Source organism: Prosopis cineraria, unplaced genomic scaffold, assembly GCF_029017545.1.
Source record: "Prosopis cineraria cultivar Desert tree isolate PC_DT_omini unplaced genomic scaffold, ASM2901754v1 PC2, whole genome shotgun sequence".
In the NCBI taxonomy this organism is placed as follows: domain Eukaryota; kingdom Viridiplantae; phylum Streptophyta; class Magnoliopsida; order Fabales; family Fabaceae; genus Prosopis; species Prosopis cineraria.
Genome location: NW_026555333.1, coordinates 37960864 through 37978669, shown reverse-complemented (window position 1 = coordinate 37978669; position 17806 = coordinate 37960864). Strand labels below are relative to the sequence as shown.

The 17806-nt window shown below is 31.2% G+C and overlaps 1 protein-coding gene across 1 annotated transcript; it reads right to left on the bottom strand.

Annotated features, from left to right (window-relative positions):
• Positions 1-3679: 3679 nt before the first annotated feature.
• On the bottom strand, positions 3680-4467 carry LOC129302079 (uncharacterized). Its single transcript, XM_054940757.1, has 2 exons — positions 4302-4467; positions 3680-4180 (listed from the first exon to the last, which is right to left on the bottom strand). The coding sequence occupies exon 2, from the start codon at positions 4132-4134 to the stop codon at positions 3739-3741; it is 396 nt and encodes a 131-aa protein (XP_054796732.1). The 5' UTR covers positions 4135-4180; positions 4302-4467; the 3' UTR covers positions 3680-3738.
• Positions 4468-17806: the final 13339 nt, after the last annotated feature.

Here is a 17806-nt window from a genome sequence, read left to right as displayed (position 1 = left end):
CGTCTTATCTTGATTGCTTGCCTCCAACGTAGGAAGATTTTGTGGGGTGAGGCTGTGAATTTGACGTGTGGCAAATAGAAAACCAGTGGACTATGGCATTAGCCACTAGTGGCCACTTGAAAATGGGCCTTTTGTTAAGGCTTCATTTTTGCTTTTGCAACTTGCAAGCCCCTGTGTATATGTGTAACTATCATATAATAATCAGATTCTGGTCAAGATTGCGCCATGCATCTTTTGTTGTAGCCATCAAATACATGGTATGAAAATCCAGGTAAATGTGTCAAGTTAGACTTTTAAATCAATGTCTTCACCGAACAGCAACTGGATTGAATAGCTAGAAGTACAATAATTTTCAATTAAGTTATAAAGTTCAAGGAAGTTTGAATTTTGTAGATGAAAAAAAATTATATTAAGAGAATTTTTCAGAATTGAAATTAGATTGAATGGTAGACTAATTTGTTTATCTGATTGTTTTTCTTTATGTGAGAACAAATTTCTATTCTTTGTTTTTCCAATTATTTATCTTCTTTTTTTTCACATTTTATCCTTTTGAGTTAGTCTTAATATGGCTCTTAAAAAAAACTTGATTGCAAAGATTTTGAAAATAACTTTAATAGAAACATGAATATCATTAGGAAAATGTGCAAAAATCCCCTTAAGATATGCAAATGACAATAAAACCTTATGAAATGAGATAATTCCTCTTAAGTCTCTTGAGATTTTTCTAACATTAATGTCCTTTGTGAAATGACTATAACATCCTCAATTAAAATAAAAAGAGAAACAATTAAGGTAGAACTTGTTATTTCCTATCTCATTTTAATCATTGTCAAAAGAGAACTAATCATTATTTAAACCAAAGTAGTCATTGATATTTACACACTTGGAATTCAGTAATTAAAAATTTTGCAAAGGAAAAGTTGTAATTACTTATCCCATTTTAGTCACTACTAGAAGAAAAGTAGTCATTGATATTTACAATACTTGAACTTCAATAATTAAAAACAATTATAGAGTGAAACTGTCATTGACTATCAAAGTTTTAGTTATTGCAAAAAAAAAAAAATCATTTTACTTAAACTAAAGTAGTCATTGCATGTTTTTTTTATTTTAAATTAAGGGTATTATGGTCTTTTTACAAATAACATTAATGATAGGAAGGTCTTAAGAAACTTGAGAAGAATTATTATATTTCATGTGATCTTATTGTCATTTGCATATTGCAAGAAGATTTATCTATCATTTTTCCAATATCATTCATCGCCAATATGATATATATATATATAGGAACACTTTTATGAACACTTCTTTTAATTCAAAATATAGGACACTTTTAACTAATTTCACAAGACTTAAGAAAAGTAGTTTTATACCATTAAAATGCTGAAAATACATTGTAAGTTTGTAACTACTCTCCAAGATTATCTTCCAATTAAAATCAATATAATCTATTTTAATTACCTTTAATTTCTTTCTTATATATTCTGTTTTTTTTGGTTGATATACCTCTTATATGTTCTCTCTCTACAAGCAATTAATAAGAGCATTTGTTGAAAAGAAGAATTTAATGCTAATAACTTTTTGCAAGGTGCCTTACATTTTGTACCAACACTAGTTGATAGAAAATATGTAAATGTCTTGTATTTTAAAACAGATGGAGTCATGTTGAAAGTGGTAATTAGGACTCTTGACCTGATTATAAGTAGCATGATACTTAGTCAAAAAAATGAGAGTGACACGTGAAGTAAAATGAGTTGGTTAACACCAAAATCAATGTATTTCCATTTCCCAATCACATTTTCTACAAAACACTAATCCACTTCATCAAGTGCAGAAGTCCAAGCATAGATAAGAAGTGGAAAGTGAGTGATTGGGATTTGGGAAGTGATGGAGAGGAAGTGAGCATAAGAATGAAAGAATGTGTTGGTGGGTTGGACACACAGAGTTTCCAAGTACAAATTGTGTGCAGCCAGCAAATCGTTCTTGGCCTTCCACATGAAGTCTCCGTATTTTCTGTATGCCTCTGCGTCTTTTGCCCCCTCCTCTTTCACCCCCACTGCTCTTTCGAAGTACTCCTCCGCCCTGCTCAATTTCCCCATTTATTCACATCTCCATTTTTATTTGTTCATTGATCCATTTGCGCGCGCGCGCGCGCACACTATCCTCCAATCCAATCTTATTACAAGTTATGAGCATATTCTATTGTAACCAACCAAAAAACTTAAATAATTAATATACAATTTGAATAACTTGAATTATGAACTATTGGTTTCAGGCAAATTTAAACCCTAAATTTTTATTTAGTATATTTTAAATATTAAATAATTAAATTTGGAACAATTTTACTTCTATTGTTAAATTAAAACAAATGTCCATTATCTTTTTAGAAAAAAAAAGGTTTAATGTGCAATTTTTCAAAGAAGGAACTTAAAAGAGAGGGGAATGGTGGAATTTGAGAAAAATTACACGTCAAGCCACATTTTTAAAAAAATAACTACATTTGTTTTAATTTAATGGTGGGAGCGTAATTGTTTCAAATATAATTATTTAGGGTTCAAAATATATTAAACATGAATTTAAAATTTAAATTGCCCCTAAACCAATAGTTTAGGAGTCCAAATTATAAATTAACCCAAACTTAAAATACATTGATTCTATTAATACATTTGTAGACTTGCATTCAATTTTTTTATACACATTTTAAAGTAGGATTTAAAAATTTAAGAGGCTCTTTTATTCATTAAGCTAGTTTTTGGGATGAGTTTTTTCTTTAGAATTATTATGATACTTTCTCTCACTAATATTTAATGTTAGATAAATAGGAAACCTTATGATAAAATATTAATGACTTGATTTATAAATATGATAAAAAATGCTTTCTCTATACTTTATAAATAGAATTTAATGGGGTATACATGCGAGAAAATTATGTACCTAAGTAGAAAAAATTGGGAGAAAGGACAAACACCTGAAGATTTTTGTATATTCTAAAAATCTAACATCCAATATTAAGAAGTCTTCAAGAATTTGAAATGATGATTCTTAAAACTCAATTACATATTTACAATGCAATTTTAAATTTTCAATACTTGATGCTCCGATCTATTTATAACTATAATAAATTTTTAATTAAATTATATATTTAATAAGTTAGTTAATGGCATTTAAAATTATTTTTTTCATATTTATATTTATTTAACATGATCAAAGATGGATCTATGGAGAATAAGGAAGGGTAGTTGCCCCCATATTTTTTACTTTCTTTATATTTAGTTTTATATTTTTTGTACAAATTGTTACTAGGCTCCCATATTTTATATGATCTAAAAATTTGCCCCCCTTACATGAGCTTGGATCCGCGCCTGAACATAATGTTTCAATTTAAAAAATTTATTAATTACATCCCTTGAAAGTATTTTTAAAAAATCTTGTTAATTTTCCTTGCAAAACTTAAAAAATTGATACCTAAAAATGTGATTATTCATCAACATCAGATTAGTACAAGTTTTAAGGCAAAAAAAAAAAAAAAAGTTCAAACTTGAAAGTAATCATCACCTGTCGTAGTCACCAGCAACGAGGTATAGAAACTGTGCACAGTTGGCCACAAGCAAAGGATTGTGAGGATCCTGAGCCAACCCTGACAGATACACAAGTTCTGTGTACAAATACTCTTCGTTATCATCGTCCGGTTCAATTTCAGCCCGGACCGGCGAAACGAACCGCTTCATGGTTTCCATGTCAATGCCGCCGCCTTCTTCGTTGTCCCTGAAACCACCTTCCATCTTCCTTGCTTCTTCTACCATACATCGCCACAGGCTCGCCTCTTCCCTCATTCTTTCCTCTTGCTCTGTCGTCCCTGACCATGATAACTGAGCTCACCGGCGCCGACGCTGTCTTTCTCAGAGAATTGTTTAGATCCAGTGGCATTACTGTTGTAATGAACATCGTAATCGTCGTCGATATTCTCGGAGAATTCTTCACCGGAAAAAGAAAATAATCTGGCGGTGCAGGTTCTCCGTGTAAATTTAGATATGGAAAGCGTGTATTCGCGAGATTGAGACCTTTGAAGCAGACTCGAAGTACGATCCCATTTGCTTGCGAATCGGCACGCAAGAGATCCTCCTCCTCCGCCATTGTTGACGTGGCTTCGTGGTCTGGACAAAGGTTGATGAGGAACTTTCTGCGACCATTGCAGAACTTTTACACTCATTTCTCTCAGCTTTTATGATAAAAGAAATTGAAGGAAAAGAAAATTGTATTGAAGCTCATGAACACAGAAGAGAAAAAGGTGAGAAAATTACTCGATAAACGGAGCAGGAGGAAGAAGAATCGAACTCGTCTGAAACTTGTTACGAAAGATAAACTTTTATAAAGACATGAGACAGAGAAATCTATAATGGATCGTTCTTGTTAACAAACTAACTCTGATTACAACCATAAAACTTTTTGTCTTTCTTCCTTTTTAACTCTTTCCAACCTGTAAATTATAACAAGAAAATAATCAGATAAACAGCTTTAACAAGATTTGGCAAAACAAAAAGGAAAAAGAGACAGTTTATGAGAAGCAATCCAACCGAAATTCCCAGAAAGCACAAGAACAGAAAAGAAAATCTATGCACCATGGAAAGAAATCGTTAGGCAATAATAATGAAGAAAGTTCGAAATACTCCGGTAGGATAGGTAAGAGCATATAAATGGCCTATAGGTACCGGATGTTATAAATTAATATTTCAATTCATATAAATAAATAATATTAAATAAAGTAATATGTGCATACTTAAAAAATTTATAATTGCTTGAAATATATAGCTCGATTATTTCGAGTATAGACAAATACACAACTCATTAGACCCTCATAGTTTTGTAGAGAGTTCAGAGATAATAGAGTAAAATAAAAGCTATTGTATGTTTGTAGTTATTGACTGATCGGTTTATATTGACCACATCAGTAACCACTATACTAAATGAATAAATTAATTATATTCCATTACCTCTGACTTAATCAGTTAAAAGATAGGGAATAACTGATGGCTACAGAGTTGTATACTACTACAAAATTATTGATATATGATATCATTAAAAATGATGATTTTTTTAAAAAATCCATCATTTAAAAGAGAGATGGGTGATGGTTTCATAATAAACGATGAGTGTTTTAAACACTTATCATTTATTTTATTAACATATATGACCTATCATATAAGGCTTCAAATTCTGCCTCTAAAAAATATTAAAAATTAATATCAATATAAATAATGGGTTTTTAAACACCCGCCATTTATATTGATGACATTATATGTCTAAGTTTTTGAAATTTAAAAAAATAAAAAAAATGAGACTTTATATGACGGGCATTTGAAATGTATATCATATAAAGTTTTAACACCCGTCATATAATGTTTAAGTTTCTAAAATTTAAAAAAAAATGAGACTTTATATGACGGGCATTTCAAATGTCCGTCACAGAAAGTTATCACAATATATGACGGGCTTTTGAAATGCTCATCATATAAAGTGGAATAAATGATGACATTTAAATGCTCGTCATTTGTTCTTATTTAAAAACTTTTTAGTTCCTTCCATTTCATATTCTCTCTTACGAGCTCGATAAACTCTCCTCTCTTCTCTTTTCCACTTTCACATGAAATCACAAGCAAACTCACAAAGTGACTTCATTTCTATTGTCGACCATCATCCCCCACCTTCATCATGTTTCCACCATTGTCCTCACTATTGTTCATTGTGCCTGAGCTTGCCATTGCATTTCAACTCATTTTCTTCTAAGGTGCATTTTTTATCGTGTTTTCTACCATTTCTTTCAATGTCCTTTGGCTTTTTTGCTATGCGAATGATTTATTCATTGTTTTGTAAAGTTTTATTGTTTGAATTTATGTAGTTAACTTTCTATACATATTGTTTCTTGATTTTGGTAACATATGTTGTCAAAATTGATGATATATGATGTGTTTTTGGCTTGAGGATGCTAATAGAGGTTATAGGTAGCTTTAGAATAATTATGAGGATGAAAATGAGTGATCGAAATGTATATTCATGATGATTGTATTTTTTTTTAATTTTGAATGAATTTTTTGAATATTTTTAAAATTTTATACCTTATTTAATTTGGATAGTTTTATCATTAGAAACTAAATATTAAAATGTACTAATATACCAAATTTTATTACAATTGGAGTTGATTTGAGTAACCAAAATTAACGCGCAGTTTCTCTAAAAATTATAACTATTTTGTTGAGATTTTGACAATTGCTAGAATGAATGATATTATCTTGGCATGAGATTACTACTATAAGGTATGAGTAACATTATAATGATAAATGTGACAAAAAACAATAACTGGAATTGATATTTATGGTATTTTTCTTTTTTTTTGTGATTTTTCAATGAATTTTTTTTGGAATTGAGTATGTTGTTGAGATTGTGTATGACCTGATGACTAGCTTCACTATTCTTAGCTTTTATGTATGGTAAATTATCTTTCATATGAATAGTTAGTATTTTAAATATATACTAATCCATTTGATATATTGATAGTAGGTGCTTGTATGAAAAATTTATTGTCCCTTTCGGCCTACAAACAAAATTTGTTTTTATTAGTCCTTATGAGGTTGGTGCACACACTTTAATTAAAAAGGACAAAATTTTAGATCAAGCCAAGCAATTAAGTGAAAATTTTAAAGTGGGGACTCAAAAAGGGACATTATTCTTAATACCATATTGCCAAGGGTAACCTACTTCTTACTTATATTAATGGATTTGTTAAGATTAATTTAGTGAATTAGTTATAATTTTATAACACTTGTTAATACTATTAGAGACCATTGGATGTTGATTGCCATTAAACCATATGGTAGCACTCTAAGGATATATTATCTCTATTCTCTTGGTGGGAAATCAAAAATCAAAAAATAGACAAATTTTATTGGAGTTGATTAATATATAAGTGTAAAAAATAAGTATTTCATATATTTGTTTGTTTATTTCTATATTGATATATTTTTTCTCTTTTTTATTAGGAAAATTGTATTGTACCGCACAAACACTAAACAAACAATTCCAAGGTCATTTACAAATTTCGATGCAACCTACACTTGGAATATAATAAAGTTAATTAATATTATTTTTTAATTTAAATATTCATAATTTTTAATGTATTAATATGTGCTCATTGGTTCTTTAATTTGTAGTGCCCAAAACAAATGAAAAATAGCTTGGATTGTAGCTTCTATGTTACAAAATTCATGAAAGACATCATCATCTATAATGAGAGCACAATTATTATGATGGCATGCCAACAATTAATTTTTACTTTATAACTGTTAATGAATTTAATTTATTAAAATAAATTTATGGTGGATAATTTATGTATTACAGTACTATGAGGATTCCTACATTGAAGAATTTGAGCATGCACAAATAAATGAGGTAATTGAAAAGTGATGTCAGTACATATTTCAAGTGTGGTCATTGCATAAAGATGAAAATCAATAAACTTAGCGCAAGTAGGATTAGTGTTTATAGTTTTAATAGTTTTCATTCATTACTTGATATTAGTTGGTAAATTATTTTCCTTTAAAAAATTCTATACATTGATTACCTGATAGATTAGAATAAGAGATTAGTTTTTATTTCATTTTGTATTGATTATAATTTAATTTTAATTGATACTCATGTATGAAAATATTGGAATTGCTGTCTCATTATTATTTGTATAGTTGTTGCAGGGAGACTGCTATAAATAATAGATCTCTATTTAAAAAAAACTATAAAATATATGACGATCAAATATTTTCCCTTCATTTATTGTAACCAAAAAATATATGACAAGTAAATATTTACTTGTCATTTATTATTTGGTTATAATAAATGACAGATATTTTAAACACTTGTGATTTATTCTTACAGAAGACATAGAAAAATATATTTTAAATGACAGGTTATTTAATCATCATTTATACAAAGGAATAAATGATGGGTAAATAACCGTCATTTATTTAGGGAGACTTTAAATGTCCTTTTTTGTAGTAGTGGTAGGTTGGGCCTTTGTTCATTGGGCTCACTTGTATGGTCCACCTATCATGGTCTATACAAAATCATAAAGATCAATCTATTTAGATTTATTAATTAATGTAAATTCATAAATAAATATTCCAATAATTTTTTACTTGGATTGCATTAATTAAGCAAGTTGTACAAACAAGCTACAAACAAAATTTAAAAAATAAAACTTTACAAAATCACTGGATCCTATGGGGAAACAAGTGATATAATGTCTCATAATCTGAATAAAACATGAAATTTTATTTTGAACACAGCTCAGTAAAATAACAATATAAATCACTGATTCCTATAGGGAAATAACTAACATGCATAGTGTACCACAATAAAATTATTAAATCCTATGGGAATATAAATGATATAGATGCATCTAACTAAACTGAACATAACTCACAGAAGAAAACAAGGCCTAAAGAGAAATTACAATACAAAAGTTTCTCAGACTCTCACTAAATTAGGGTATCAAAAGAATTCACAATACCCATGCAAGTTACATGATTTTGAAAAACTTCTACAGGTAAGCCCTTGGTCAATGAATCTGCAAGCATCTATGTTCTAGGAATGTGTATCACATAGGTTTGAGATTCAGCAATTTTTTCTTTTACAAACATAAGTTTGATATCAAAATGTTTTGTACGACTGAAATTTTTGTGGTTATTAGTATAGTATACCACATACTTGTTATTACAATAAATGATTAGAGGACGTGATATTGACTCAACTAAGCGTATGTCAGGTATCAACTTCCTCAGCCATATAACTTGACATGTAGTTTTAAAACAAGCAATATACTCAGCTTCTATAGATGAAACTACTGTAAGTGTTTGCTTTACACTTTTCCAAAAAACAGCTCCTCCAGACAACATGAAAATGTAGTCGATCGTAGACTTATAATGATCCAGACAGGAGCCAAAATCTGAATTTGAAAAGCCAACAATTATAAGATCTTTTAATCTTTTAAAATCATAATCAAAATACGTAACAACTTCAAGAGAATCTGACCTTCTGTAGGTCAACATATAATTCTTTGTACCTTAAAGATACCTCATAACTTTCTTAGTAGCTTTCCAATGATTTGGACCTGGATCATTTAAGTATCGACCTAGCACTCTAATAGCAAAGGCTATATCTAGTCCAGTACACACTTGAACATATATAAGGCTGCCAATAATGGAAGCGTATGACATCTTTCTTATTTTAGCCCTCTTCTTTTCGTCCTTGGGACATTGTAATTATGATAATAGTTCACCTTTCTGAATAGGAGCAGGCGAGGGAGAATATGAATTCATTCTAAATTCCTTAAGTACACACTCAATATAGGTGATCTGTGATAAACCAAGAACACCATGAGATCTATCACGATAAATCTATATCTCAAGAATGAAGGAGGCTTCACCCATGTCCTTCATGTCAAAATGGCTAGACAATAGGTGTTTTATCTCATTGAGAAAATATATTAAATTACTGGCTAACAGGATATCATCAACATAGAGAACAAGAATGACAAAATTGTTCTCATCAAATTTATAATAGATACACTGATCTAAGACATTCTCAACAAAATCGAACAAGGTGATAACTTCATCAAACTTCAAATACCATTTCTTAGAGGCTTGTTTTAGCCTATAGATGGATCTCTTCAATCTGCACAATAGATGTTCTTTACTAGATTCAATAAAACCATTAGGTTGTGTCATGTAGGCTTCTTCATACAAGTCGCCATTCAAGAATACAGTCTTAACATCCATCTACTGAAGATCAAGATCAAACTATATAACTAAAACCATTATCACTCTAAAAACATCTTTAATTAATATCGGAGAGAAGGTCTTTGTGTAATTAATACCTTCTCTCTAATTGTAGCCTTTAGTTACAAGTCTGGCTTTATATCTATCAATTTCACCTGTAAGTCCTCATTTTGTTTTGAATATCTACGTACAACCCATTGATTTACCCTTTGGTACTTTACAAGCTCCCAAACATGATTACAGTACATAGAGGTGATTTTTTCACTCATAGCCTCCGACTATTTGGAAGAATGCGTGCTAGAAATAGCCTTTTGATAAGATATTAGGTCCAAAAAATTAATAGCATCTGAATTAAATTCCTGCAAATACACCATGTAATCATTTGAAATAGCAAACCTGCAAACCTTTAGGACTGTCTTGGTTCAACAACCAAATCCTCATCACCCTCTAAAGGTGGTTCATCTTTAGTGTTATTTTGATCCATGGCATTATTTCTGTCAACATGAGGGGTTGTCACGGTAGGCATAGGCAAAATATTGCTTTCATCATGTAAAGTGATATGCTTAGGCACAAAGCTCCTACTATCTAAGGCATCTTCAAAGAAATAAGCTCGGTCATATTCAATAACCTTGGTAGTGTGATTTGGACAATAGAATTTTCACCCATGAGATCTGATGCAATATCCAATATAGAAACTATCAATAATTTTAGCATCAAGATTTATCTATTATGGATTGTAGGGTTTTACTTGTGCTTTACAACCCTAAGCTCACATATACTTAAGTGTAGGAGTCCTTTTAAAATACAACTCATATAGAATCTTTAGAACTAACTTACTAGGAACTTGATTTAAAATGTAAACATAATTTTAAGTGCATCACCCCACAAGAATTCTGGCAATGAAGAGTGACTGATCAAGTTTCTAACCATATCTATAAGAGTACAATTTCACCTTTCTACAACCTATTCTGTTATGGGATACTGGGCATAGTGTATTGAGCTTTAATGCGATGCTCTTGTAAATACAACACAAATGGCCTAGGGTTCCTATCAGTCTCAGTATATCTCCCATAAAATTCTCCTCCTCTGTTAGATCTCACACATTTGATCAACTTGCCAAATTTCAATTCAACTATTGCCTTAAAGGTCTTGAATGAATTAAGAGACTCACTCTTTTCATGCAAGAGTTCAATTCATCCATGATGAGAGTAATCATTTGTAAAGGTGATGAAATATTTGAAACCACCCATAGCCGGAGGTGTAATAGGTCCACAAATATCAGTATGGATTAAGTTTAAAATATTTTCAAACCTCTTTGCCCCTTTAATTCTAGCTCTAATAAGGAATATGATAAATCAAGATCTTGTAAGACACCTTATTTGGCCATATGTTCCAATCTCTCTCTAGATATATGACCTAAACGACGATACCATAACATAAAAGAATTATCGTTAGGCCTTTGACGTTTATGACCGATAATAGTATTAATTTAGAGATTAGGAAGTTTAAGTGACTAATCATTCAATCGATACAAATGATATATCAAGGAAGCATAACCAGCATTAATTGAATCAAAACAAATATTAATTTTTTCATTTCCTTGGAAGAATAAATAACCACAAATATCCAATGCAGCAGTTAAAATTAAATTCCTCTTCGCAGAAGGTACATAAATAACATTGTTTACATTTAAAACATATCTAGAATTTAAACACAAAGAAATAGTTCCAGTGCATTCAACTAATGCTTTACTCCTTACTATACCAAAGACTAATCGCTGAGCCTCACTTAGAATGTTTTGATTTCTTAGCCCCTCTAGAGAATTCACAACATATACAATGGCCCCAAAATCCAGTCACCATGAGTCAAAGAAAGTTTCAATGGTATTATATTCAAAATAAACTAGAGTTAGAGGGGCAGTTTGAAGAATTGCACCTTCACTTTCTTATTTGTTCTTTAGTTAGAACCAATTAGCTTTAATGTGGTTAGGTTTCTTGCAATAATTACATAACCCCTTAAAGGGTTTCTTCCCTGACTTCTCATTCTTATTGCCATCCTTCTTAAAAGTTAGATTGTTAGGCTTTGGGGCCTTTAAGACCTTAGGTTTCTTCCCCCTTTTCTTTTACGACCCTCCAGATTTACTACTAGAGCCATGAGAAACATAGTTTACTAGTGAGAGGAATTCTTCTTTATAGCTTCCTCTTCTTGAGTGACTATTGATATCATTTAGTCAATAGACTATTCAGCTTCTTGCAAATTGTATGAAGTCCTCAAGAATGTGTACTCCAGTGGCAATGATTGAAGAACACGATAAACTAAGGTACTTTCATCCAAGTCAATGCTATATGATTTAAGCTTATTGTGGTAATGAACAAGCTTCAGAATGTGCTCCCTGACACTAGATACTCTGTTATATTGAGATTGTCAAGCAATGATAAATAGTAATTCTTTTGAGTCTTGTCAAGCTTCTTGTATTTGTTACCAACAACTTTCAAGTATTCCATTGCAGTTCTTTTAAACACTAAACAGATTCAGTTGGACTCACTCCATTGTTTATGGAAGGTCATTTTAGAGGCACTAGACTCAAAAGAGAGCAAGCTTGGGTTCTCTTAAAGCTAAATCTTTATCAGAAATGATAAGATACATATTTAGGGACTCTTTCTAGTTAGCATAGTTAGTCCCATTGAGAGCCTTTACGAAGGATAGTTGCGTAAAAGCAGAAATTAAAATCGCAAAATAGAAAATGGAAAATATTAATTATGCGTGCACTACATGATTACAAAATAGAATTTCCCAACAAATGATTTTCAATTATGCAACTATAATCATGTACCAAAAAAGCTCAAATACCATAAAGATTTAGCTCATACAGAAGTCCATAAAAAATAATGCATTAAATATTTCCATACTTATAGGATATAACAAATATCTAACACATTAAAAGAATTCTATTTGCCTATCCTCAAAACTAACCATTAAAATTACTTTAATAATGTCACACCTATAAAGTATGTCCATTACTAATACTATAAGATCTTAAGCGTCACCAATAATTTATAAAGTCATAAATTTTATGACCTTAGGACAAAACAAAATAATATCAAAAGTCATAGGGGCCTTTGGGGAATTAGAGAACAAATTTTGGACTTAAGTGAAGTTTTGAAAAGTGTCTAGGGGTTAAAAGGTAATTCTAAAAGAGACTTGGGTCCAAAACGTAATTATGAAAGTTAAGGGATTGAATTATAATTTCTAGAAATTTCTCGGGGTCACAGCAAAAATTTCAAAAACTATGGGCTGAAGAAGGTAATTTTAAATTGGGGTCAAAACGCAATTAACAAAAATAAATTTTTTTAATAAATAATAATTCTACTAGCTCAAGATTAAGGCCCAGTATAGTTTAAGTGAAACAATCCATTTCATATGCTGGCCCTTTCCTCCTCCTTTTTTTAAGATCTGGGCCCAGAACCCATGAAACCGAATCCCTAGGATTCAGTTTTTGACCCTGTTGCTGTCTCCTTCCCACACCACGAACCAAAGATGCCATGGGAGGGTGACGTCATGCAACGGAACAAGGGAGACAATGCCAACAAAGACAGAGACACGATCTCTGTCAGACAACGCGTTTGCAGCAACTCACAAGGAGGAATTCGGATGACCAAACTGTGTCCAGTGATGGCACAGTAGCAACATTTTGTAGAACCAAACAAAACTGCTATCGACAACCACCTTCCGACAAGCAAATTGAGTCCAACGACCATGCAGCCCCAACGGCACGAAATTTAAACAAAAAGGAGAGAGTTGCACAATAATGGATTCATGTGTGACCTCTAATAATGAATTTTAAACAAAATCTCATTTTTACTAAATAACAAGGATTATAAGGAGAATCATCAAACGTTAACATGCTTTGAAGGCAATTTCTATTAATTTATCAATGTATGCATAAGATAATGAATTGAGATATTTAAATTAATACTTATAACCAGGTTTTGATGCCACGTGTTATAAATTAATATCTCATTCATATAAACAAATGATATTAAATAAAGTAATGTGTGTGTACTTGAAGAATTCATGATCACTTGAGATAGCTTGATTACCTTAAGTATAGACAGATGCACAATCTACTAGACCCCTATAGTTTTGCAGAGAGTTTAGAGATAATGGAATAAAATGAAAGCTATCGTGTATTTGTGGTTATCGATTGATCGGCTTATATTGACCACATCAGTAACTACTATATTAAATTAATTAATTAATTATATTATATTATCTCTAACTCAATCAGTTAAGAGATAAAGAATAACTGACAGCTATAAGGTTGTCGATTGGGCCTCTGCCCATTGGGCTCACTTGTGTAGTCCACCTATCATAGTCCATACAAGATTATAAAAACCAATGTATTTGAACTTATTAATTAATGTAAATTCATAAATAAATATTTCAACATTGGATGCATTGAAATTTCATGAAATAGATTTCATCTCATTCCAAGGTAACCCAATGATGTGAACTCATAGTTACAAAACTTGGTGGGTAATCTCATAATGATATGCCAATTAGAAGTGTGCAATGCTTTACATACTTACTCCACTTCAACACATATTACCTCACACCCTTGTTATAGCTTCAAAAGGGTTTTTTTTTTAATATAGGGCAAAGTTAAAGTAGTTAATATTTTATTCAATTTTACCATGTGTATTTATTGCCTTTAATTTTGAACAATAATTTAGAAAAAATACTATTTTTGATCCCTATATTTTGTTTGAGTTTCGATTTAGGTTCCCATGCATTTTCGGTGTTCCAAATACCTTGTACTTTTCTCCATCTACAGTGACTTGTATTTGAACGTTGACAACTAGAATATATTGACAAAGACCATGTGGCACCTGTCAATTATGTTAATATTTTGATTGTTAATATACATATTCCAGTTGCCAGTATATAAAGAACAACTTGTTAACGTTCATGCCACAACTTGTTAGTATTCATGTAACACTTGTAAGCACAGGGTCAATACATCTAATAACTTGTTCTCTTTCTAGTCATTACAATATTTTTGCTTCATAACAATAGTTCAAAATTGTTGTTATAACTTTGATTTTAGGTAACATTTTTTCAACCATAGTATATTCCAGCATCACCTATTATTAAAGGCAACAATATTTTAAATTTTAGACAACACTTAATAAAAACTGTTGCTTTCTAAAGTAATAAGCAACAGTTAAAAATTATTGCAAAAAATTAAAATAGGCAAAATTTAATATTTTTCTCTTAGAATTTGAACCATGAACCTCTTGTCTTGGATATAAGTCTAATTTCCAACTACTCTTCCAACATTACTATTATAATGTCTATTATAAAATATTATATATAGACATAATTTTTAAAGTAACTTTTGAATTAATTTAATAAATAAAATATTAAATTAATTAAATAATAATATAAAGTAATAAGAATATGTTAAAAATTGGATAAAAATTAAAGTAAATATATATTTTTTCATATAGGTAAACAATAGGCAATAATTCCTAACTATTGTGAAAAAAACATTTAAAGGCAACATTTATTTTTTATTACCTATTGAAATGGAGGGCAGTTTTCAAATGTTGCAATAAGAGGATTTTTATAGGCAACAGTTTGAATGTTGCCTATTTTAGAATTTTATTGCAATAGTTGAAAATTATTACCTATCCCACTTTAGAGTGCATTTTTCAATTGTTGCGAAATAAATGTTGCTTAAATTGAGGATCAATAGTGTTCATAAAAAAAACAAACAATTAAGGTGTGGTATCGTGAGGCGTGCTAGAGAAGCAGAGTTTCAAGAGGATGGAAAAACCTGACTTCTAATCAAATGCAGGGAATTCGAGCTCCCTTACTATAGTTTACTCGGATGTGAGAATGCAAAGTGAAGAACACTAATGTAGATGCAGAAAAACAAAGATGTATTAATTAAAGAAAAAGGGTGGCGGGCTATGCCGGCTATACAATGAAAATTAAAGACTAAAATTACATGATAAAAAAGGTAAAATAAAGTAGCAAACATGGAGTCTGAGACTGATAGTTTGTTAATGTTGATAATAATTGTTGAGAGAGAGCTCCTATGTTTATAGATGATCCTAGCTTGGTGCCCAAGCCCCATGATTGCCACTTTCCTTGAATTTAGGAAGTACTTCCTCCATCATATTTACTCATCATGGGTGATGGTCTTGACTTAATGGCTAAGACTTCATGAGTATTCTTTTTTTATATAATTATTTTAAAGCCAATTAAGTTGAGTTGGGCTAGGGCCTCCATGTTCACAATTTAGGTGCAAATGATGCCCCCCATATACAAATTGGCTAGAGTCTTCATAGGCCAATTTTGTTTGGATATATCTTGAAGGACTAGCTCATTCTCATTCTAATTGATGATTGATCTGGTACTTTTCTTGAAGGACACCCTTGTGATTAAGGATTAGGACCTTAGGAGATGGTTTTGGAATTAGCCCTTTAAGTTTTTAGACTTTAAGGACTAATTCTGTAAAATCTAGCTGTTGTAAGGCCCCTGTAGAGAGAGTTCTCATGGGAAGGGCCCTTGCAAAACTTACCTTTCTGACCTTGGCCCCTGCGGTGCTGGCCCTTATGGTTGTGACCCTTGTGGTTATGGCCCCTATGACTTCAGCCCCTCTAATCCTAGCCCTTGTGGTTACGGCCCCTGTGGTGCTAGCCCCTTGATTGTGGCCCCTATGACTTTAGCCCTTGTGACTTCACTTCTGGTGTTGGCCCCAATAATTATGGCCCTTGTGCCTTGGGCCCCTTTAGTGTTAGCCCCAATGGCTTTAGCCCTTGTAGCTCTGGCCCTGATGGTGTTGGCCCCAATGGCTTCGGCCCCTCTGGTGCTAGCCCTAATGGCTTCGACCCTTATGGCTCCTGCTCCTCTGGTACTGGCCCCAATGGCTTTAGCCTCGATGGTGCCAGCCTTAATGACTTCAGCCCTTGTGGCTTTAGCTCCTTTGGTGTTAGCCCCAATAGCTTCGACCTCGATAGTTCCGGCCCCAATGGCTTTAGCCTCGATAGTGCTGGTTCTAATGACTTCAGCCGTTGTGGCTTCGGCCCCTCTAGTGCTAGCCCCAATGGCTTCAGCCTCGATAGTACTAGCTCTGATAACTGTTGGATAGGAAGGCACAGTGAAAGATTAAAATTTTAAAATCCCTATCCTGATATGGACCGAATGAACTCGTTTAAGTCAAGGTGGATAGAAGAGTTACTTTTTTAATTTTTGAAGTTAGCGTACATTTGGATCTCAAGAGCTGACAACATAGATCTGCTCCCTCTACTGATATTCACACGAATAGCTCTCTAACTCAAATAGCATGTTAGCGTTCTCAGTGTCCAGTCTTCTTTGAACATTAATTTTCCTTTCTGTAAGGTGTTTCATGGCTCTCAGAGTGTTTTTGCCGTCAAAACTTTTCTAACTCTCTCTCTTCCTTTATAAGAATGTCCTTATCTATATATAGTATATAAATAAGAGTTTTTGTCTTCCACTTAAAAGCTCACAAAAATTTAATTAAATTTATCTCATAAATTTAATCGATAATATCATATCTAATTCAAATTTATCTTATAAATTCAAATTATAAAACTGACATGATATTCTCTCTTATCATGTTAGTTATTAAATTTAATCTATCATATAAAATTAAATTTAAAACTAATATAACATAACATAACATAATATAATATAATATATATCACATATACATATTATATTATATATATACGAATATATATATATATATATTTTGAAAAAATATATATATTATATTATATTATCTATATTTAATTTTATATATCAAATACATATATCATATATATATATATATATAATTATATTTTGAATTTTATATTTCATATAAATATATATATATATATATATAATTTATTTACCCTATATTACATTCATTGAATTTAAACATATTCCAGATTCAACAAACTTAGACA